The sequence below is a fragment of the Chiloscyllium plagiosum genome, chromosome 23 (assembly GCF_004010195.1).
Source record: "Chiloscyllium plagiosum isolate BGI_BamShark_2017 chromosome 23, ASM401019v2, whole genome shotgun sequence".
NCBI classification, from domain to species: Eukaryota; Metazoa; Chordata; class Chondrichthyes; order Orectolobiformes; family Hemiscylliidae; genus Chiloscyllium; species Chiloscyllium plagiosum.
This window is the reverse complement of record NC_057732.1, coordinates 29,812,991-29,836,863: the sequence shown is the minus strand read 5'-3', so window position 1 is coordinate 29,836,863 and position 23,873 is coordinate 29,812,991. Positions and strand designations below refer to the sequence as shown.

At 41.6% G+C, this 23,873-nt stretch overlaps 1 protein-coding gene across 1 annotated transcript in view; it reads left to right on the top strand.

Moving 5' to 3' along the window:
- The first annotated feature begins 19,662 nt into the window (after positions 1 to 19,662).
- Positions 19,663 to 23,873, top strand: part of gnai1 (guanine nucleotide binding protein (G protein), alpha inhibiting activity polypeptide 1) — an 82,067-nt gene continuing 77,856 nt past the window's right edge. Inside the window, exon 1 of the mRNA XM_043713796.1 lies at positions 19,663 to 19,702. Coding sequence (XP_043569731.1) covers positions 19,663 to 19,702 — 40 coding nt within the window. The remainder of the gene's footprint in view (positions 19,703 to 23,873) is intronic.

The following is a 23,873-nucleotide window of genomic DNA, read 5'->3' as shown; positions in this document are numbered from 1 at the left end:
CCCTGTTCTCTAAGAAAGAAAAGACCTGTGTGGAAATTTTGTGCAACCTTCTGACTGGGTTGAGTATTGGAGGATGTTGAAATTCTGTTGTAACTCACCCTCTTCTTGTGAACTCTCTATGACCGGCTGCACATTTGAAACTACACTTTGGAAAGATGAGCCTTTGCAAGTGTTCATATGCAAATTACTTCTCTGCTATTTTGAAGTCAAATTAATTATTTCATTAAAAATTAAACAAAGGAATTCTGTAAGAGTGATTTAAATGTCCATATAGTGATCAGTGTGCAAGGATTGCAAGGTCAGTGTGACTTGACTCCGATAAATGCCCAGCATTTTACAGGTGCGCCCATATAAAATAATATCAATTTTAGTGCTTGGTCCTTACCCAAGCTATGTTCTTAAATCAAGTTATGTAGCTTCAAAAGGCACTTTAGCATCAGCATCCTCCTCACCAAGGCGACCCCCTCAACTGGCTCTCTTTTAAGTAGTATGTTTTCTCGCTATTTTGGCCATGACATTCAGCGTTGTATTGACCCTCTGAAAAATAATCTGTTTGGTTGCTGATGTTTTGCTGGCACGGTTAATAATTATTGAAAGGTTTTGTTACATTAGGAGATATGAATCTCTCAAAATGTGTTGGCTTGGGGTCCACATTAGAAACATATGGCTCTTAGATTTAGGTAGCCCTGGTTTCATCTGATTTTTAACTTTGTCCACCCGAGTCCAACACCAGCAATTCCACATCATGGTATTACCAACATTTTCTACCTAATTCCGTTCACCCCTCAGTTGATACACCAACTTACTTAGAGTTACAGGTGGCTGTTATGGCAGCAAATTCTGTATTGCAGGTGACAACAACATATTATACAATATATTTTAAAAATTATATCTAAAAAATCCTTTAAAATATCTTCAGGCTACCAACTTTCACCCATTCCACATTTTTCCATCATTTATTCAACTACCATTGTATGAGAGAAAATTGGCATCTAAGCATATACTGATGATGTTCATTTACAACTCAATTAACAGATTGAGGATAAGAGGGCCACTAAAAAAATGTCTGTGTAAGATGTTAAGTTGACTGATTTAGTTCTACAAAAGCACAGCATTACAGCTTAAAATAGATGTTGGTTTTTGTAATCAATTACCATTCTTATAGTGATGTTGTATACATGGCACAGCAGAAAAATCACTTAATTTACAGTCAGGCCCTTTTGATTAATTACTGAACACGTTTGATTTTCTGATTTAATTCACTAGAGACCTATGGGAACATGAATCTTGGTCATTCAGCTTTATTTTAGACCCCATGCTTTTTCAACTTTAGCACAAAGATCTAACCAGGAGCTAGCCTCATGCTGGAAAGGATCCCACTGGCCAAGGAAATAATATGTCTTCACAGAAAGGACATACATTACTGTAACATCGATCACGATCATGAGGGGTGATGGTGATGGCATAGCGATGTTGTTGCTGAATTAGTAATCCAGGAAATGTCCTGGGACCCGCGTTCCCACCACAGCAGATATAAATCTGGATATAAATCTGAAAGCATTTTCAATTGTCATAAAAGCCATCTGGTCCACAAATGCCCTTTAGTGAAGGAAGCTGACTCCTATCCTTATCTTGCCTGCCCTACATGTAACTCTAGACCCATAGCAATGCAATTGAACCTGAACTGCCATCTGACTTCCAATGGCCCAGCAAGTCATTCAGTTATGTCAGAAAAGGAATGAAAATGGACAAATTATGTGGTATTGACTAAGCCACTGAAAAATTGGTGGCACACTCAGCTCTGTTAACCTACAAAGCTCTCCTTACCAACATCTGGGGACTAGTGCCAAAATTGGGAAATCTGTCTCACAAGATAGTCAAACAACAGCCTGACATTGTCATACTCATGGTCTCATACCCACCACACAATGTTGCAGACAATATCACCACTTTCCCTCAGTGTGTCCTGTCCTACTGGCACAACAGACCCAGCAGATTTAGTGGCATTAGTATACAGTCAGGAGAAAGTGAGTCGTCCTCAGAGTGCTCAATGTTCACTCGAGACCCCATGTAGTCTCAAGGCACCAAGTCAAACATGGCATGGAAATCTCCTGCTAATTAGTATGTATATCCATCTTCCCTCACATCAGCTGATGAAGCAGGACTCCTCCATGTTGAGCACCATTTGGAGGAAGCACTGAAGGTGGCAAAGCGTGCAGAATGAACTCTGGATAGGGATCTTTAATGCCCACCAAGGGTGGCTCGGTACCACCACTGCTCAAAAGACATCACTGCCAGGCTGGGTCTGTGGCAGGTGGGTAAGGGAACCAACAAGAGGGAAATTTTGTGAACATTCTCACAATATGCCTTTGATCATTCCCTGCTTGCTGTTTGATCTGGCTACTTGCCTTTCTCAAATGAGTTAAATTGATTTTTTGATAGGCATTTGTTTTCTCACCACCAAGTTGAATTCTCTCTGACTCCATTAACAAGTAAAACGTTGAGGACTGTCTAGTGCACTTTAACATGATTTAAGGCTGTTGATGTCCATTTCATTCATAGATTTCCTGTTTGATGATTGTTTCAGCATGATTGATCTTATCACCTCAATGATTTTTAATGTTGTTCAGCATGTCATATGAATGATAGTGGTTGAATAATTAGTTAGCTTGTTTAAAGCAGTAAGACATATCATAAGTTAAAAAGCAGATATTGCAGTAAAGCAACTAATTTCTTTGTATACAGTTTGCGACCCAATATCAGACTAACGGGTAGGCAGAAAACTAAACACACAGAATAAGTCCTAAAAGGTGATGTCATAGAATCCCAACAGTGCTGATAGAGACCATTCAGCCCATCAAGTTGGCACTGACCCTCCAATCACCATCCCACACCCTCACCCTATCCCCACATTTGCCATAGCTAATCCATCTAGCTTGCCCAACCCTGAACACAATGGGTTGAAAAGTGTGTCGCTGGAAAAGCACAGCAGGTCAGGCAACATCCAAGGAGCAGGAGAGTCGATGTTTCAGGCATAAGCCCCAATTTAACATGGTCAACCTATCCAACCTACACATCTTTGGACTATGGGAACCAGAGCAAATCTACACAGACAGAACATGCAAACTCCACACAGTCACCCAAGGCTGGAATTGAACCTGGGTTCTTGGTGCTGTGAAACAACAGTGCTAACCACAGAGATACCATGCAAGGCAGACTGCATGTAAAAGGAACTAAATCTGGAGCATGATGGGGCTTGGAGCATTCGCTCTTCAGTTGTCTGATTAATCTGGTGGAATTTGATGATTCGTCGTGGGTTGTGACATCTAAATCTATTGGAAATTTAAGAAGCAGAATTAGGGTAATGGAAAAAGAGTTTAGGAGTAATAACTGTTAAGAGAAGAAATCAACAGGCATGAGATTGGTCACTGACATTGATGTTAATGTATGAATTGGTCAGCAACTTCAGGAGATTAAGAGAGAGGCTATAATTTGCAAATCTGCAAAACCTCTTGTTTAATTTAAATTCTTTCACCATTTGCTTAACGCAAATGGCATCTTGCCCTTCAATGCCATTTATTTTAAGAACTAGCTGGATTTCACATTAATTGTTTAATTAAACTTGCTGCAGAAATTAAAATCTGGTAATTAGCAATGCAAGTACCATTTAATTATATGATTATTGTTAATACAATACAAATCAATCTCTCAAGTCTATAAATGGAACAACTTAAGAGAGAGAGAGTAGCTTTTATTTGTCAATTCTAACTTACACAACTGATACACTAAAAATAAGACAGTGTTCCTCCAGGACTGAAGGTGCTACATGGACAGCACAAACTACACAATTGTAAATGGCATAAAGCGTAAGAAGTGCAAAACATGCAAAGTTACAGTGTAACAGAAGAATGATAAATAGACATTTTTCTAGCAGCAATTCAAAGTCGTGCAAAGAATTTCAGATGGGAAAGAGTCTGATCATACAGCGTTAAGGAGCCTGATGGCTTGGGGAAGAAACTGTGCACAGTCTGGCTGTGAGAGACTGAATGCTCTGGTATCTTCTGCCAATTGGCAGGAGGGAGAAGAGTTTGAGTGAGGTATGTGTGGGGTCTCCCACAATGCTCTTAGCCTTTCAGATACAGCGTGTGGTGTAAATGTCTGTAATGCCTGATGATCTTCTAAGGTATCCTCACCAGCCGTTGGAGGGTCTTATGATCTGAGACGATGCAATTCCCGAATCAGGCAGTGATGCAGCAGCTCAGGGTACTCTCAATGAACCCTCTGTAGAATATGGTGAGGGTGGGGGGTGGGAGGTGGGCTTTCCTCAACCTGCGCAGAAAGTAGAGACGCTGTGCATAAATAATTCCGTCTTATTACTGCAAATGGGAAATTTTTCCTGTAAACTTTTAGAACATTGTTTTTTTTTTCTTACTTTTCCTTTTGTCACTTTTTCTCTTAAGTCAGCCTTTCTCCAGTGACAAAAAGTACTGGAAAGCATCAAGAATCACAAATACTGCTTCTGAAGCTGATGTGGAGGTTCCGTTGTTGGACTGGGGTGAACAAAGTTAAAAATCACACAACACCAGGTTATAGTCCAACAGATTTATTTGAACTATAACCTGGTGTTGTGTGATTTTCAAGTCTGAAGCTGACATCAGTTATGTTTCAGGGATGGGATTAGGAATGGGCTGGAGTTCAGACATGCATGTTTCACAGATGTATGTGGTCATTTAAGTGAGCAATGCATCCACAGAAATGGGATCTTTGAGGGCATGGAATGTGAAAACCAGAATTTGGACATTAGACCAGGTTGGTTCTCAAGGCATTTCTTTTGGATACCCCTTTGAAAGCCAAGGAACATCTGCAGACATGATTCCCAGCCACCTTGGGGATGTGGGTAAGGGCGAGGTGTCAGGCATTGTATGTGCGCATCTGTAGACACACTGTCTGATTGTCTTAGCATAGGAATCAGGGATCTCAGCAGGAAGATATACTGTTTAAGAGGCCCTTTATCGGAATTCTTAACAGTGGTGAAATTGTGCATAAATGGTGCCGAAACATCTGGCAAACCTCGGATGCTGCCTGAATTGCTGTGCTCTTCCAGCACCACTGATCCAGAATCTGGTTTCCAGCATCTGCAGTCATTGTTTTTACTAACTGTCCAACTTGTCTTGATGTGTCAATAATGTCAATCTGTCAAGGAGTTCTGGAGCCTCAAAATGTGAATTTATGAGAGTGCTTTTTGAAATAGAATGTGGCCTGCAATATAGAATTATCAGTAATAGAACCATATGTTTTCTTCTACATACGTGGGTACTTTTGATTTTTTTCATTCATGAACTATGAGATTTGTTAGCTAAAACCAGCACTTATTACCCCATCTGTAGTTATTCTGGAGAATGTTGTAGTGAGCTTCTTTCATGAGCTGCTGCAGTAGGGCTCCCCAGTGGCCATTAAGGAGGGAGTTCCAGGCTTTGACTCAGTTAAGAATGGTGATATAGTTCCAAGTTAGGATGGCATGTGATTTGGACGGGGACTGTAGGTGGTAGCATTCTTATGTATCTTGTCTTCTCCATCTAAAATGTTGTGAATTTGTGAGGTCCTGATTAAGGAGACTGAGTTATAGAGTCATAGAGATGTACTGCACGGAAACAGATCCTTCTGCCCAACCCGTTCATGCCGATAAGATATCCTAACCTAATCTAGTCCCTTTTCGAGCACTTAGCCCATATCTCTCTAAAACCTTCCTATTCATATACCCATTCAGGTGCCTCTTAAATACTGTAATTGTACCAGCCTCCATCACTTCCTCTGGCAGTCATTCCATACACACCACTCTCTATGTGAAAAAGTTTCCCCTGAGGTCCCTTTTATATCTTTCCTCTCTCACCCTAAATCTATGCCCTCCAGTTGTGGACTCCCCCACTCCAGAGAAAAGACCTTGTGTTTTTTTCCTATCCATGCCCCTCATGATTTTATAAAACTTTATAAGGTCATCCCTCAGCCTCCGACACTCCAAGGAAAACAATCCCAGCCTATTCAGACTCTCCCTATAGCTCAAATCCTCCAACCCAGGCAACATCCTTGTAAATCTTTTCTGAATCCTTTCATGTTTCACAACATCCTTCCTATAGGAAGGAGACCAGAATAGCATGCAATATTCCAAAAATGGCCTAACCAATGTCCTGTACAGCTGCAACATGACATCCCAACTCCTGAACTCAATACTCTGACCAATAAATGAAGGCATACCAAATGCCTTCTTCACTATCCTATCTACCTGTGACTCCACTTTTAAGGAGCTATGAATCTGCATTCCAAGGTCTCTTTGTTCAGCAACACTCCCAGGACCTTACAATTAAGTGTATAAGTCCAACTCAGGTTTGTTTTTGCAAAATGCAGCACGTCACATTTATCTAAATTAAACTCAATCTGCCACTTGTCAGGTCATTGGCCCATCTGATCAAGATCCGGTTATAATCTGAGGTAAACTTCTTCGCTGTCCACTACACCTCCAATTTTGGTGTCATCTGCAAACTTACTAACTGTACCTCTTATGCTCACATCCAAATCATTTATATAAATGATGAAAAGCAGTGTACCCAGCACTGATCATTGTGCACACCACTGGTTACAGTCCTCCAGTCTGAAAAGCAACCCTCCACCACCACCCTCTGTCTTCTGCCTTTGAGCCAGTTCTGTATCCAAATGGCGAGTTCACCCTGTATTCCATGAGATCTAACCTTGCTGACTAGCCTCCCATGGGGAACCTTGTCAAACGCCTTACTGCAGTCCATATAGATCATATCTACCGCTCTGCCCTCATGAATCCTCTTCGTTACTTCAAAAAATCCAATCAAGTTTGTGAGACATGATTTCCCACGCACAAAGCCATGCTGATTATCCTTAGTCAGTCCTTGCCTTTCTAAATACACGTACATCCTGTCCTTCAGGATTCCCTCCAACAACTTGCCCACCACAGATGTCAGGCTATAGCTCTCTGGCTTTTCCTTACCATCTTTCTTAAATAGTGGCACCACGTTAGCAAACCTCCAGTCTTCTGGCACCTATTTTGTGACTATTGATGATCCAAACATCTCAGCAAGGGGCCCAGCAATCATTTCCCTAGCTTCCCATAGAGTTCTAGGGTATACCTGATCAGGTCCTGGGAATTTATCCACTTTTATATGTTTCAAGACATCCAGCACTTCCTCCTCTGTAATCTGGATATTTTTCAAGATGTCGCCATCTACTTTCTCACAATCTATATCTTCCATGTCCTTCTCCACAGTAAACACTGATGCAAAATACTCATTGAGTATCTCCCCCATCTCCTGCAGCTCCACACATAGGCTGCCTTGCTGATCTTTGAGGGGCCCTACTCTCCCTGGTACTCTTTTGTCCTTAATGTAATCATAAAATCTCTTTGGATTCTCCTTAACCTGATTTACCAAAGCTCTCTCATGTCCCCTTTTTGCCCTCCTGATTTTCCTCTTAAGAAGACTCCTACTGCCTTTATACTCTTCTAAGGATTCACTCGATCTCTCCTGTCAGTACCTGACATATGCTTCCTTATTTTTCTTAACCAAACCCTCAATTTCTGTAGTCATCGTGTTTTCCATACACCTACCAGGCTTTCTTTAAACCCTAGGAGAAAGTGAGGACTGCAGATGCTGGAGATCAGAGCTGAAAATGTGTTGCTGGAAAAGTGCAGCAGGTCAGGCAGCATCCAAGGAGCAGGAGAATCGACGTTTCGGGCATGAGCCCTTCTTCAGGAATTCTTCAGCGTTTCTTTAAACCCTAACAGGAATATACTGTCACTGGACTCTCGTTATTTCATTTTCAAAGACTTCCCATTTTCCAGCCGTCCCTTTACCTATAAACATCTGTCCCCAATCAGCTTTTGAAAGTTCTTGCCTAATACTATTAAAATTAGCCTTCCTCCAATTTAGAACTTCAACTTTTAGATTTGGTCTATCCTTTTCCATCATTATTTTAAAGCTAATAGAATTATGGTCGCTGGTCCCAAAGTGCTTTTCCACTGACACCTCAGTCACCTGCCCTGCCTTATTTCCCAAGATTAGGTCAAGTTTTGCACCTTCTCCAGTAGGTACATCCACATACTGAATCAGAAACTTTTCTTGTGCACAATTAACAAATTACTCTCCATCTAAACCCTAAACACTATGGCAGTCCCAGTCTATGTTTGTAAAGTTAATGTCCCCTGCCATAACCACTCTATTATTCTTCCAGATAACTGAGATTTCCTTACAAATTTGTTTCTCAATTTCCCTCTGACTATTAAGGTGATCATCCATTTCTTATTTCTCAGTTCCACCCAAATAACTTCATGGATTTATTCTCAGGAATATCCTCCCTAGTACAGCAGTAATGCTGTCCCTTATTAAAAATGCCACTCCATCCTTTCTTGTCCCCCCTTTCTGTCCTTCCTGTAACATTTTGTATCTTGGAACATTAAGCTGCCAGTCCTGTCCATACCTGAGCCACATTTCTGTAATTGTTATGATATCCCAGTCCCATTCCCCTAACCATGCCCTGAGTTCATCTGCCTTCCCTGTTCGGCCTCTTGCATTGAAGTAAATGCAGTTTATCAGTCCTACCTTGTACTCTGCTTTGTTCCTGCTGCCCTGACAGTTTGACTCACTCCTTTTCCCAACTGCACCAGTCTCAGATTGATTTCTTTGCTCACTATTTCCCTGGGTCCCACTTCCTCACCTTACTAGTTTAAATCCTCTCGAGCAGTTCTAGCAAATCACCCTGCCAGTATATTACACCCTTTCCAATTCAGGTGCAATCTGTCCTTCATATACAGGTCACTTCTACCTCAGAAGAGATTCCAATGATCCAAAAATGCGAACCCTTCTCCCTTGCACCAGCTCCTTAGCCATGCATTCATTTTCTCTGTCCTCCTATTCCTACCCTCACGAGCTTGTAATACCGGGAGTATTCCAGATATTACTACCCTCGAGAACCTCTTTTTTAAATTCCTGCCTAACTTTCTGTATTCTCCCTTCAGAATCTCATCCTTTTCCCTTCCTATGTCATTGGTTCCAATGTGTACAATGACCTCCTGCTGGTCCCTCTTCCCCTTGAGAACATTCTGCACCCTCTCTGAAATATTGCCCCAGGGGGGCAATGCACCATTCCGATTTTTCGCTGCCAGCTGCAGAAATGTCTGTCTGTGCCTCGGACTAGAGAATCCCCTAGCACAATTGATCTCTTGGAACCTAACATACCCCTCATTGCATTAGAGCCAGTCTCAATACCAGAAACTTGGCTGTTTGTGATACATTCCCCTGAGAGTCCGTCACCCACGATATTTTAAAAAGAAGCACACTTGTTCGAAATGGGGATAGCCATAGAAGGCTCCTGCACTACCTGTCTACCCCTCCTACCTTTTCTGGAGTTAACCCATCTACCTGACTGTATCTGTGGCTTTTCTCTTTTCGTATAACTACCATTGATCATACCCCTTTGCTCATGTAAATTCATCATTGCCTCTTACTGCTGCTCCAACTGATCCATGTGATATTATAGGATTTGCAACTAAAGACACTTGCTGCAGACATAATCATCAGTAACATGGAAACTCTCCCTAATCTCCCACATCATTCTACTAAAGGCCATTTTTACTCCTTCACAATCTACAGACCCAGAAAATAACATCATCCTTTTGCTTGAAAAAACAATGCTTCAGGCTAACTTAGTACTTATGATTTACATTTTTAAAATTTAATCAAGAGTCACATCTCAATAAAACATATAATCAAGAAAGAACCCACTCTACTCAGTCCTGTAGACTTATAGCAAGGTCACACGTTAAAAACGATGCACGTATCTGTTCCTGTGTTGTGAGCTTGCTCACACTGGTTCCTCCAAGGTCAGCTATAAATTTTGCTGTTTGGTAAATTTTCTTTGACGCACTCCGATGTCCATGAACTCAAACAGCAAAGGCAGTAACTGTGTAGATTCACTGTTTTGTCAGTTAGCAGTGTAGGTTTCTTTCTCTTTCTCCCTCATTGACCATGTGGTCACTGTCGAGTTGTTGCAGTGGATCTAGTGGATAATATACACTGCTGCCTTTATGCAACTTCCCCTCCGACTCCGTCAAGGGCATACAGGTCCTGGGCCTCCTCCACCACCAAATTGTTACCACCTGACACCTGGAGGAGGAATGCCTCATATTCCACCTCGGGACCCTGCAACCACATGGGATCAATGTGGATTTCAACAACTTCCTCATTTCCCTTCTTCCCACATTATCCAGTCCCAAGTCTCCAACTTGGCACCGCCCTCCAGACCCATCCATCATTGCCCCCTCTGACCTATCATCTTCTCCCTCACCTTCATCCACCTATCGCTTTCCCAGCTACCGCCCCCCCAACCCCAACCTCCTCCCAATTATCTCTCAGCTTCGACCCACAAGCCTCATTCCTGATGAAGGACTTATGCCCAAAACGTCGATTCTCCTGCTCCTTGGATGCTGCCTGATCAGCTGTGCTTTTCCAGCATCACACTCTCGATTCTGATCTCCAGCATCTGCAGTCCTCACTTTCTCCTAGATGGTTAGTTTGCAATACAGTATAATATTAAAACCATGGGTTCAATTCTTTCACTTGCAGAGGTTACCACGAAGGATACTCCTGCTCAACCTTTCCCCTTGCCTGAAGTGTGGTGATCCTCAAGTTAAACAACCACCAGTCGTCTCTCTCTCTCTAATGACAGAGGAGCCCTATTGGTAAGACTATGATGATTTTACTTTTATCTATAACCATTTATATTGTTTATATAAATCATTGAACACCTCAAGGAAATATTAGATGTAAGTTTTCATAAAGGATTTATTGAAGCAGTTTCACTGTACTGGATATTTCTTTTGATGTACATCATTTTCAATAATAACATAACCAATTGGTGGGACCTTTATTTCCTACCCTCTGATTGGTGTCTGGATAATAGGTGAGTTGTCAATGAGCGAAAGGCAAAGACAGTTGGATTAATGAAATAATTTGGCATTGAGTGGTATAGGGCTGTAAAGGGCTCTGAGGATGATTGTACATTATAGGGTGTAAGGAGCCTTGCAAGATGGGTATAGGGTAGCATAGTGGGAATCAGGGACCATTGAAGATAGATCGATAGGATCAAGCTAGAGTAGGGGCATGAAGGTTGAGTCGATGGGCATGATTGGCATCAGGTATATGAGAGGTCCTGGGCAGAGATACAGGTTGTCATGAAAGTATGAAGATAGTTTCAGGAGCATAAGTTGATATGGATGGGGCATAGAGATTGAGGCAAGTAGGGAGTTGAGAGCAGGAGAAATGTTATCTGTTTTAATCTTTCTTTTTAAACTTTGAACACAGAGTCAAAATTGTCAGGTAGTCTTTTTGGCAAACTAGCATTGGGAACTGGAAAGTTACTTTGGCTTGTCATGGTTCATCTAGTCCAACTCTCAAACCAACTTGCTCTCTGGATTGAAAATCCAAATTATGTGGCCAGTTTTAAATCTTAGAATCCTTACAATGTGGAACAGGTCATTTGGCCCAACAAGTCCACATCGACCCTCTGAAGAGTAACCCACCCAGATTATTCCCCTACACTATCACTCTACATTTCCTGACTAATGCACCTAACTTACACATCCCTGAATGCTATAGGCAATTTAGAATGGCCAGTTCACCTAATCTGCACATCTTTGGATTGTGGGACAAAATTGGAGCACCCAGAGGAAACCCACACAGACACAGGGAGAATAAGCAAACCCCACACAGACAGTTGCCCGAGGCTGGAATCAAACCTGGGTCCTTGGCTCTATGAAGCAGCAGTGCTAACCACTGAGCCACCATGCCACCCATAACAATTGAGTTTCTCCTGGAAATGTAAGATACCCTTTTGATCTGATCCCAGGACACCTTTGGTGGATGTAAGGCACCCCTGACAATTGTGAAAAGGAATACTTTTGCATTAGAAGTGCATAAGCTATTGGGAATTTTAAAATGGTCAAAAATGATCTTTCTGACCTTGAATTGAAAATCAGGTTCACTATTTATACAAAGGGTGGAATGCATAAATCAGCCAGCAAGAAAATTGAGTACACCAAGTGTCCCTTGTAATCCCCTGAATTCATGGATAGATTTGCACATTAATGATGGAATGTGTCATTATCATGTCACAATTTGCCATCAAGATTCCAGGCCATGTAAACCATGTAACATTGGAGATGGTAGTGGTAAATGGATGCACTAATTTCTGGATATAAGAAGTCAAAATGAATGAATTAATATCAGAATGTGTTCGTTTTGCAAAACCAAAAAATAACAGGAATTCTTTTGAAAATACTGAGAGGTATGGTATTGAAAATGAAAACATTCCTTTTGTAAGGATTAAAGATTGATATTTAAAGCAGATCTAGCTGGTAGTAAATTGAAAAAATTTTCCCAACAGGAACAGATGAAAGAAAGACAGCAAATCTCTGAGAGTGATGTAAATATCCTTCTTATTGAATTTTGGCAGAGGATAGACACAATGTTGGGTGTCGATAGGAAAACAGAACTGTCAAAACAAGAGCGAGGATGTTTGAAAGGAATTGGTATAAACTGTATATCAGATAACTAACCCAAGATCCATCTCCAGGATTCTTGGTCCACTGATTGTATCTTTATCTTTTCCATCGTTCCCTCTCTGAATTCAACAATTTGCACTCAAAAATAGTTGCTAATCAAAACCTGATGTGCCTTCATCTCATTCAACATTCACATGCAGAGTTACAGTGGCAATGATCAATAAAGCAGTGAGAACTTTTAGCTGATTTATTCTTATCACCCTTGGCTTACAGCTGGCAATTCTAGGTCCTTGTTAGCTTCAACAGCTACCAACCTGAAAGTAAAACAATTACTTGGAACAAATGCAATATTTTAAAATTAAGTCAAGATAGTTTCTCCAACAATTCTTTTGTCATACAGTTATAAAGAAAACATACTAATTTTTTGAGAACATGCGAACATTTTGCTAGCATTACAGCAATTCCCATCTCTTTAAAACCGCAAAGGAATTAAATTATTGTCTTTCCAAATTAAATCATTCCTAAGATATGGCAGTGAATTGTACATCAGCTCTAATTCTTTCCCTCTTAAACAATCAGAAGAGGAAACCTCGTTAAGTACAAATGGACTAGGCAACTTTTTCTGCAGACTTGGCTGTGACCTTCTTTATAAATTTTAATATGTTATTTCTAAGTTAGAGAATGCCCATTTAATAAAGTAAATATTTTTCACCTTTCTAACTCAGTGCATCTAAGATTTGTTATTGTTCAAGCTAAGTATACTTTATATAGCTCCATCTACACTACCTCAATTTCTTAGCCAAACTGCTGAAGAACATATTGAAATAAAAACAAATACTCCATATGCTGGAAATCTGAAATAAAAACAAGAGAAATGGAGAAATAAGCCAAATCCGCAAATTAGCAAATGAGGATAACAAATTTCCACCATTTGTATGGTTTACAGGTGTTTGAGGAGGCTGTCTTCAAATTCAATATTTTTCTTGGTGAAAACTTTCACATATTCAAAAATATCTAATTTACTCAAAATGTTTAGCCTACATCAATGAAGGAGGAGAAAGTGAGGACTGCAGATCCTGGAGTACCAGAGTTGAAAAATGTGGTGCTGGAAAAACACAGCAGGCCAGGCAGCATCCGAGGAGCAGGAAAATCGACATTTCGGGCATAAGCTCTTCTTCAGGAATGAGGCTGGTGTGCCAAGTGGGCTGAGATAAAAGGTAGGGGAGAGGGAATTTGGAGGAGGGGCACTGAGAATACGATGGGTGGAAGGAGGTGAGGGTGAGGGTGATAGGCCGGAGAGGGGGTGGGGGCGGAGAGGTCGGGAAGAAGATTGCAGGTTAAGAGGGTGGTGCTGAGTTCAAGGGTTGGGACTGAGACAAGGTGGGGGGAGGGGAAATGAGGAAACTGTGTCATTGGCAGAGTGGGAGGGGGAACTAAAGTGTTCAGCCATGGAGCGGTTGGGTTGGTTGATGCGGGTGTCCCAGAGGTGTTCCCTGAAATGTTCCGCAAGTAGGCGGCCTGTCTCCCCAATGTGGAACAGTCCATCTTCCGCAGCTACACTGGCACCACCCCCCACCTTTTCCTCCACTACATCGATGATTGTATTGGCGCTACCTCATGCTCCCACGAGGAGGTTGAACAGTTCATCCACTTTACTAACACCTTCCACCACGACCTCAAATTTACCTGGACCGTCTCAGACTCCTCATTCCCCTTCCTAGACCTCTCCAATTCTATCTCGGGTGACCGACTCAACACAGACATTTACTACAAACTGACCGACTCCCACACCTCCCACCCTGCCCCCTGTAAAAACTCCATCCCATATTCCCTATTCCTCCGCCTCCACCACATCTGTTCCCAGGAGGACCAATTCCACTACCGAACAACTCAAATGGCCTCCTTCTTCCCTTATGACAGCTATTCTGTTATGAATGTTTAGCTAGGTTACAAAGACTTCAGCTCAGCAGATGATCTTATTGATCAAAGAAGTACTGAAGCCTTTATGAGGCAAACGTGGGGACTGCAGATGCTGGAAATCAGAGTCTAGATTAGAGTGGTGCTGGGAAAGCATAGCAGGTCAGGCAGCATCCAAGGAGTAGGAAAATCGAGGTTTCTGGCAAAAGCCCTTCATCAGGACTGAAGGCAGGGAGTCTCCAGGGTGGAGAGGTAAATGGGAGGTAGTGGGGCTGGGGAAGAAGGTAGCAAAGAGTACAATAGGTGGATGGGGATGGGATGAAGGTGATAGGTCAGAGAGGAGTGTGGAGCAGATAGGTGGGAAGGAAGATTGGCAGGTTGGACAGGTCATGAGGATGGTGCTGAGCTAGAAGGTTGGAACTCGGTTAAGGTGGGGGGAGGGGAAATGATGGAACTGGTGAAGTTCACATTGATTCCCTGGGGTTGGAGTGTTCTGAGGCGGAAGATGAGGCGTTCTTCCTCCAGGCATCAGGTGGTGAGGGAGTGGTGGTGGAGGAGGCCCAGGACCTGCATGTCCTCAGCAGAGTGGGAGGGGGAGTTGAAATGTTGGGCCATGGGGCGGGTAGCCATGGGCACCTGTGTGGGCCCCAGCTATGCCTGTCTCTTTGTCAGCTACGTAGAACAGTCCATCTTCCGTAGTTACACTGGCACCAATCCACACCTCTTCCTCCGCTACATTGATGACTGCATTGGCGCCACTTCATGCTCCCGCGAGGAGGTTGAGCAGTTCATCAACTTCACCAACACATTCCACTCCAACCTTAAATTTACCTGGACCATCTCTGACACCTCCCTCCTCTTCCTGGACTGCTCCATCTCCATCAATGACGACCGACTTGACACTGACATTTTTTACAAACCCACCGACTCCCACAGCTACCTGAATTATACCTCTTCCCACCCTACCTCCTGCAAAAATACTATCCCCTATTCCCAATTCCTTCGCCTCTGCCATATCTGTTCTCAGGAAGACCTGTTCCAGCACAGAACACACCAGATAGTCTCCTTCTTTAAAAACCGCAATTTCCCTTCCCACATGGTTGAAGATGCTCTCCAACTCATCTCTTCCACATCCTGCACCTCCGCCCTCAAACCCAACCCCTCCAACCACAACAAGGACAGAACCCCCCCCCCCCGGTCCTCACTTTCCGGAATTGCAAAACCTGCGCCCACATCTCCCCCCCCTCACCTCCCTCCAAGGCCCCAAAGGAGCTTTCCACATCCATCAAAGTTTCACCTGCACATCCACCAATGTAATTTATTGTATCCGTTGCTCCCAAATGCAGTCTCCTCTACACTGGGGAGACTGGACATCTTCTTGCAGAGCACTTTAAGGAACATCTCTGGGACACCTGCACCAATCAACCCCACCGCCCCATGGCCCAACATTTCAACTCCCCCTCCCACTCTGCTGAGGACATGCAGGTCCTGGGCCTCCTCCACAGCCACTCCGTCACCACCTGACACCTGGAGGAAGAACACCTCATCTTCCACCTCAGAACACTTCAAACCCAGGGCATCAATGTGGACTTCACCAGTTTCCTCGTTTCCCTTCCCCCTACCTTACCCCAGTTCCAACTTTCCAGCTCACCACCATCCTCATGACCTGTCCTACCTGCCAATCTTCCTTCTCACCTATCCACTCCACCCTCCTCTCTGATCTACCAGCTTCATCTCCACCCCCATCCACCTATTGTACTCTTTGTTACCTTCTCACCAGCCCCAACCCCTTCCATTTATCTCTCCAGTCTGGAGGCTCCCTGCCTTCAGTCCTGATGAAGGTATTTTGCCCGAACTGTTGATTTTCCTACTCCTCGGATGCTGCCTGACCTGCTGTGCTTTTCCAGCACAACTCTAATCTAGACTCTGAAGCTTTATGAGCCTGTTAGTAACAGATTATGTCTTTGATGTTTTGACTTGTTTACAAATATAATATGCACTTATCGGATTTAGACCTTTCTTTCCTTTGGGAATGTTTGGTCAAGTATCAATGAAACTGAGTTTGAATTCAATGCATCCTTGGATTGTCAAAGATTTCATGTTTTGCCAATGATTTTGGAGTAATTCTCAATGCTATTGTGTGGCTTTTGAGAGGTGTACATAATTCATACTGGGTGAGTGGATATGGAGAATAAATGGTGGGGCCTAGAGGTAGCATGGGGAATGTAAGGTTGCATTATGCTGGCATATGGGGGAATATAAGGTGACATGTGGTGTCAGAAGGAATCTGAGGAGGTATGGGTGGCAACAGGAAATGTATGAAAGGTTATGATAGCACGGAGGTTTGTGGCAATGATGGCTGAGGGGCCTTTCTGGGAAGCTGAAAACTGGGTTGTTGCACTGGAGAACTGATACGGATCTTCTAACAACCTTCACAGCTCTCAAAATGCACTGTGATCCCATGTTGATGTGATGGTCAGGAAGGCACCACAACACCTCTTCTTTCTAAGGAGGCTATGGAAATTCAGTATGTCAATAGGACTCTCACCAAATTTTACAGGTGCACCATAGAAAGCATTCTAGCTGGATGCATCATGGTTTGGCATGGCAACTGGTCTGCCCAGGACTGTAAGCAACTACAGAAAGTTGTGAACACAGCCCAGTCCATCACACAATGCAACCTTCCATCTATTGCCGCCATCTACACTTCTTGATGCTCCAGAAAAGCAGCTGAAAAATGTGTTGCTGGAAGAGCGCCTGATGTGCTGCGCTTTTCCAGCAACACATTTTTCAGCTCTGATCTCCAGAATCTGCAGTCCTCACTTTGCCCCAGAAAAGTAGCCAACATCATCAAAGACACCTCCCATCCCAGTTAATCTCTTCTAACCTCTTCTGTCAGGCAGAAGATACAAAAGCTTAAACACACGTACCAACAGGTTCCAGAACAGCTTCTTGCCTGCTGTTATTAGACTTTTGAATGGACTGCTCAAATTTCAAATGTAATGTTGATCTTGCTTTTTGTGCACCTTCTTTGCAGCCGTAACCTTTTATTCCTTGCTCTGTTCAATCACCCTTTGATCTTTGTATGTTATGATCTGTCTGAACTGCACACAAAACCCAGCTTTTCACTTAGGTACATGTGACAATAATAAACCAAATGAAGAGACAATAAACCCCCATAAAGTCACTAATGGCTTGGGTATCCATTCTGCAAACTGTAAAAGTGCACAGGGCAGGTTTTTCTTAATCCAGACTGAATTCAGCCCAATGACTTCATGTACTTATTATAGTCATATATTCCCTTTCCTGTGGAAGGTTGTCATTAATAGAATTCTATGGCTCTATTTGGGACTGCTCAGCTGAGAAGGTAGTATTATACAACCTCTTTCTGTATATTGTATCCTAACATTTTGTATTTAGGAATCCAACAGGCTTTTAAACTAAATAGGTGAGAACTTTTAATCTGTTCACATGAAATTATTGTCTCCTTTGATAAATACATCAGCCCATTAATTAAAGATTCCAAATAAAATTCTATATTGAGCAGTGCAGAGCCCGAATGATTTTCAGATTCTTTATTGTACCATCAGTTTTATAAATAGAAATAATACCTGAGGCAGAATTCTTTGCTTTATACAAAGCCATTTCCTCCATGCAAGATTGGTTTCCAAGGAAACCCGAGAAGTTCTTTGTCGAGAACTTCATATTTTTCATGGCACATTTAATGTTATATTTCCATCACACATTCCAACTGTTTACAAAATAAAGTCAACCTGTATTCTGCTGCAGAACCATGTCTTGACATCACATATACAACCACAGAAATTTGCTAAGTCTTAACATAAAGACTCAATTTTCAGGAAATATTCAAAGGAAAACAACTTATTTTTGCAATAATTTTAAATGTATGTCTCAGTACTATTTTTCAACATTGTGCAAATATTTAATCTTTAATTCAGCTACAATTTGAAGCGATATACAGCCGTGCATTAAAGTATGTTGCTTCTGTATTGGGTATAATTGGCAACCAGGGTGTTGTTTTCCTCAGCAACATTATGGATCTAGTTTCTGCCAAAACTATGCTTTATGATGAATGTAAATTCTTACAGGAATCAGTCACTGCAAAATAACGTACATTTTCTTTATTGTTTGTACTAAAAACAATTAAGTGATGTATTTAAAAATATAACCTGCTGCAGTTTTGACAAAAAGTAACCACTTCAATCAGATTGTTTACAGCTAGAAGCCTGGGCACTCAAAATGAAGTGCCCAGTCTTCCAGCTGTAAACAATCTGATTTTAAACATTTTTAAAAAATCCATATTGGACATTATTAGTTGAATTGATATACACTGAATATGAACACAAAGTATTTTTCATACATAAAGGCTTTTCAAATGTACTTAATATCAATGCCGCTTATAAAAATTAATTTGAACAGCCTTTGTGAATAGCCACAAATAATGCAATCAGAGGAAATTGGCCAACGTGATCATTTTGAACTGAAATGGGGCCAGTTTTGAGGATGGAGCCAACTTCTTATAACCACCTTTAAAAATGATTGCCAAATCTGGTTTTCACAGAATCCCTACTGTGCAGATTGATGCCATTCAGTCCATCAAGTCTACACTGACCCACTGAAGAACATCCCACATCTCCACTCTATTCCTGTAACCCCACATTAACCATGGCTAGCCCACCTAGCCTGCACAACCGTGGATGTTACAGGGCAATAACCGTGGCCAATCCACCTAACCTGCACATCTTCACACTGTGGGAGGAAACCAGAGCACCCAACGGAAGCTCACACAAACACAAGGAGTATGCGAACATTCCATATAGGCAGTCACACAAAGCTGGAGTTGAACCAGGTCCCTGGCACTGTGAGGCAACACTACTAACCACTCAGACACCCCAAATAATTCAATAGCGCTGGGATCCAAATTCACATCTCCAAAAATCTTTGCAAGATGGCAGTGGCAGGGTAGGAAGTGTTCTTTTGGCCCATTTGCTTCTGACCACCAGGCCTGCTGTATCCTTTTTAAAAATTATTATTGTTTTCTAATATCAAAATTTATTTTCCCTTCTTTTGCCTGTTTCAGGGGTAGAAGGAGGTTTTGAGAGGCTGCTGCAGCGGAGAATGCCGTGTGGATTTGGCTGTTCCTCATGGTCATTGCGTCCATGTCCTGGTGGGATATACGATGTGGTAAGCTGCTTGGCAAGGGGCTATGGCAAAGAGGTGGGTCTGGGTCCTGGATTCCAGTGGCACAGGATTCCTTGTGATGGCTCCTTCAGCATCGTGGTGGGTCCAGCCCAGCCTCAGATTCCTTGTGGTGGCTTCAATATTGGCTCTCCTTGACCTCAGCAGCCACGGAGCAGTGAATTGAATTAAACTGCGCTTTGTCTTAATTTTTTTTAATATATAATTTCTTTTATTAAAATACCGTCAGAGAATGGTGACTTAAACACTTTTCATTGTATTTTATTTTGCAAAAATACAAGTGACAATAAATTACTGTTCTATTCTATTCTAAGAGACAGAACCCTTAATCCATTACCTTAGACTGCTCAATCACACTATCTTTATGTTCACTGTAACGTGTTTTAAAATTGTGCTGTCTTTTGCGGTGATGCAGACAATTTCAGCCATTGTAAGTTGAAAAGTAAAAGTCTTGCTGCTATCTCTGGTGAAATTTATTCTGTCTCTTTCCTCTTAAGAGCCATTAGGTAGAGAGACTGTACAATTCTATCTGGTGGCATATACTGTGAAAGCACTGAGAGTTGTTTTAATGTGAGAATAGATTGCTTTCTGGTTGATGCATGACCTTGGGCATCAGAAGCAAGGCTTGCCTAGATATTAAATTCCAATGAGATTTGTAGCATATCTGATTAGCTAAACAACTCCTCAGTGAACCAGAACCAAATCTTTTGAAAATGGTTTAAGTTTTCTTCCATGACATTTGTCAAATGCTTTGACCTTAAGGCCTCAAAAACTGACTGATTGAAGAATAATTACTATAAAAGGAGTGAAACTGAACAGCGTTGAGCTAAGCAGTCATATTATTACTTCAACTTCCTCCATAACAGTCAGACCACTGAATTGAATTGCCAATAATTTATTGAATTATTCAGGCCTTTCTCTATGTGGGTGAGTGGAAGGGTTGTAGCTGTAGAAATATGAATTATCATAAAGATGTTTTTCCAGTGTCACAAATTAGATTGCAGTGATGCAGTGCAAAGTCATCTTGTATCTGTTCCTTTCCAACTCCTAACATTTTAGATGGCATAGAGGTTTTTGACTCCTTGAGGTAACAAGAATAATGGTCAATGCAATGAGTGAATCAGATTCTTACCATCAAGATAAACTTTCACAATTAAGTCCTCTTTCCTTAGATGGGAAATCACTTCTTCTTCCCAATTAATTTCTGTCCAGCAGGGATACTTATGCTTCAGAACCTGGACTGCCTAAACAAAGTGTGTACCTGTTGACTTTGTTCTTCACCCTTCAGTCTGGTTGGGTACATAACTTTGGTTAACTCTAGCAAAATCTTTTCAATGTTCCTTACCTACAACTTTTCTGTAACCTCTACAACTGGAGTAGGCATGTCCATGTGGACCAATTCAAGAAGTGACCCAGTTCATTCACAGAGTTCAACTGGAGAAGCAATGTGTTTTTTGCTTTCTCTTTGCCTCCATTTTTTAAATAGAGGATTATATTAGATATCTTCCAAATTTACAGGATTGTTCCAAAGAATATTGAGACTTGAAAGATGGCTACCAATGCATCCACTATTTCTTGGGCAACTTACTTAAGTACTCTGGGAAGTAGATTATCAGGCTCTGAGAATTTATTGGCCTTCAATCTCATTAATTTTCCCAACACCATTTCCCTACTAACACTGATTTCATTCAGTTCCTCCCTCTCACTAGATCTTATACACACCAACATTTTAGGGACATTATTTGAGAAGACAAAACCAAAACATATATTTAATTAGTCTGTCATTCCTTTGTTTCCCATTACAACCTACATTAGCATTCACTCATTATCAACTTCATTTTTGGGAGGTGGTGTCACTGGATGGCCGGGCATCAATGTGGACTTCAACAGTTTCCTCATTTCCCCTTCCCCCACCTCACCCTAGTTCTAAACTTCCAGCTCAGCACTGTCCCCATGACTTGCCCGGACTTGTCCTACCTACCTATCTCCTTTTCCACCTATCCACTCCACCCTCTCCTCCCTGACCTATCACCTTCATCCCCTCCCCCACTCACCCATTGTACTCTATGCTACTTTCTCCCCACCCCCACCCTCCTCTAGCTTATCTCTCCACGCTCCAGGCTCACTGCTTTTATTCCTGCTGAAGGGCTTTTGCCCGAAACGTCGATTTCGAAGCTCCTTTGATGCTGCCTGAACTGCTGTGCTCTTCCAGCACCACTACTCCAGATATCTTGTGCTGCTCCTGGCATCCCCTCCTGCACTCTCCATTGAACCTGGCTTGATGGTAATAGTTGAGTGGGGGATATGCCAAACCATGAGGTTGCAGATTGTGCTTGAATACAGTTCTGCTGCTATTGATGGCCCACATGTTTCATTTGTAGATTAGCCTGTTTGATGATTGTTTAAGCAAAATAGATCTTAACACTCAGATGATTTCTAATGTTGTTCAGCATATGATATTAATAATAATGGTTGAATAATCAGTTGCTCATCTGGGATTGATGAACTTCTTGAGTTAATTTATTTAAAGCAGTAAAACATACTATAAGGTAAAAAGCAGACATTGCAGCAACACAACTGATTTTTTTGTGTGCAACTTGCTAACCAGTATCAGACTAACTGGGAGGTAGAATTGCAATATTGTAACCACACAGGACATGATGTCCATAAGGGTGATAACAAAGAATTCCTACAGTGTGAATAGACCCCATTCAGTCCATCAAGTCTGCACCAACCATCCCAAACCCTACCCTATCCCTGCCTTTACCATAGCTAAACATTCTCGCCTGCACAACCTTGAACAGGATGGGGCAATGTAGCATGACCAATAATAAGAAAAAAAAATACTGCTGGGACATTAAACACAATCAGAAAGCTTTAATTTACTTCCAGCCTCTATTCAGAATCCCTGGCTCCTATGCCTTACACAGATGAACTGTATCAGAATGACATGAGTGAATAACACCTGCATGGTCGGCCTCATTCCTTTGACCTCTGACAGTCACATAATCCAATTAGACACTTTGATCAACAAAGAAAATTTCCTTCTAGGGAGATGAGAATAATGGTGACTGCTACACTTAAAGTTGTTACGGAACCTGAAATCCTGACTGAAGAAAATAGACATACAATGACCAATGATCTTGAACTTTCATGTGTGTTGACTGAGGATAATATCAATTCTGACTATATAAAGATTTCTTAGTGTCAATGTTCGAATGGCCCATTCGAGAAATCAAAGGAGACATTCAAAAATCAAAATAGAAACCATTCAAAAGGTCTATTATGTCCAATAAAAGTTAATAGTGAAAAATACAATTGAGAATAATTTTCCCATTGAACACTTCTTAATTTTTTGCAAGTAGAAAAGCACTGTGGTAAAAATATGGCCAACGTTGGGCTGGATTATCCAGGCAATGACTGCATTGTTGACTTTGGTAACTGCAAAGAACTATCAAATGATAATAGAGCTGATGTGGCAGATAGTGTAATGGCAGCAAAAACTTATAGCGAAAATTAAGTATTATATACGTGTGTGTATATTCCTTGTGATGGATAGGCATCATGTCTTGTTGGCTATTATGTAGTAGATTACTGCTTGGATGCAGTTTTTTTTTGCTGGTGGGCAATAAATTGATTTGTTCTTTTCTGTTTCAACAAAATGCTATACAGTATTTAAATCATTTTTGGGTCTTGATTTCATTCTACCAAGACATCTTTCCAACACTAAGTGGGAAGTGCATGCAAAGGCTTCTTAAGCAACAGCTGAAATTCATATTTCTATTATTGATGCTCTTATTCATTGACAATTGTTATGACACGAGATAAACTCTCCTGCCTAATTTAAACCAGCAACACAGAAAAGATTTATCCCATGCAATAATCTGTGAAAATTTGAAAGGCCAAGAACTATTTAAAATTAACAACTTTATTTCTTAAAGTATAACAGAGGATAATTAACTAACAACTATTTACAACTCCGTCCTCTAACTTATCTTTTACTTTCCCTTCTATAATACTGGTCCGATAAAACCCCCCAATTAAGATTTACAAAACAAACTTCTTATCTCAAAATGAGGCAGCTTGCGGTTCTTCTCTGTACTCCAGTCTTCTTTTCTTCTTCTTGAGGATTCTGCTTCACAGGTTACTGATTGAT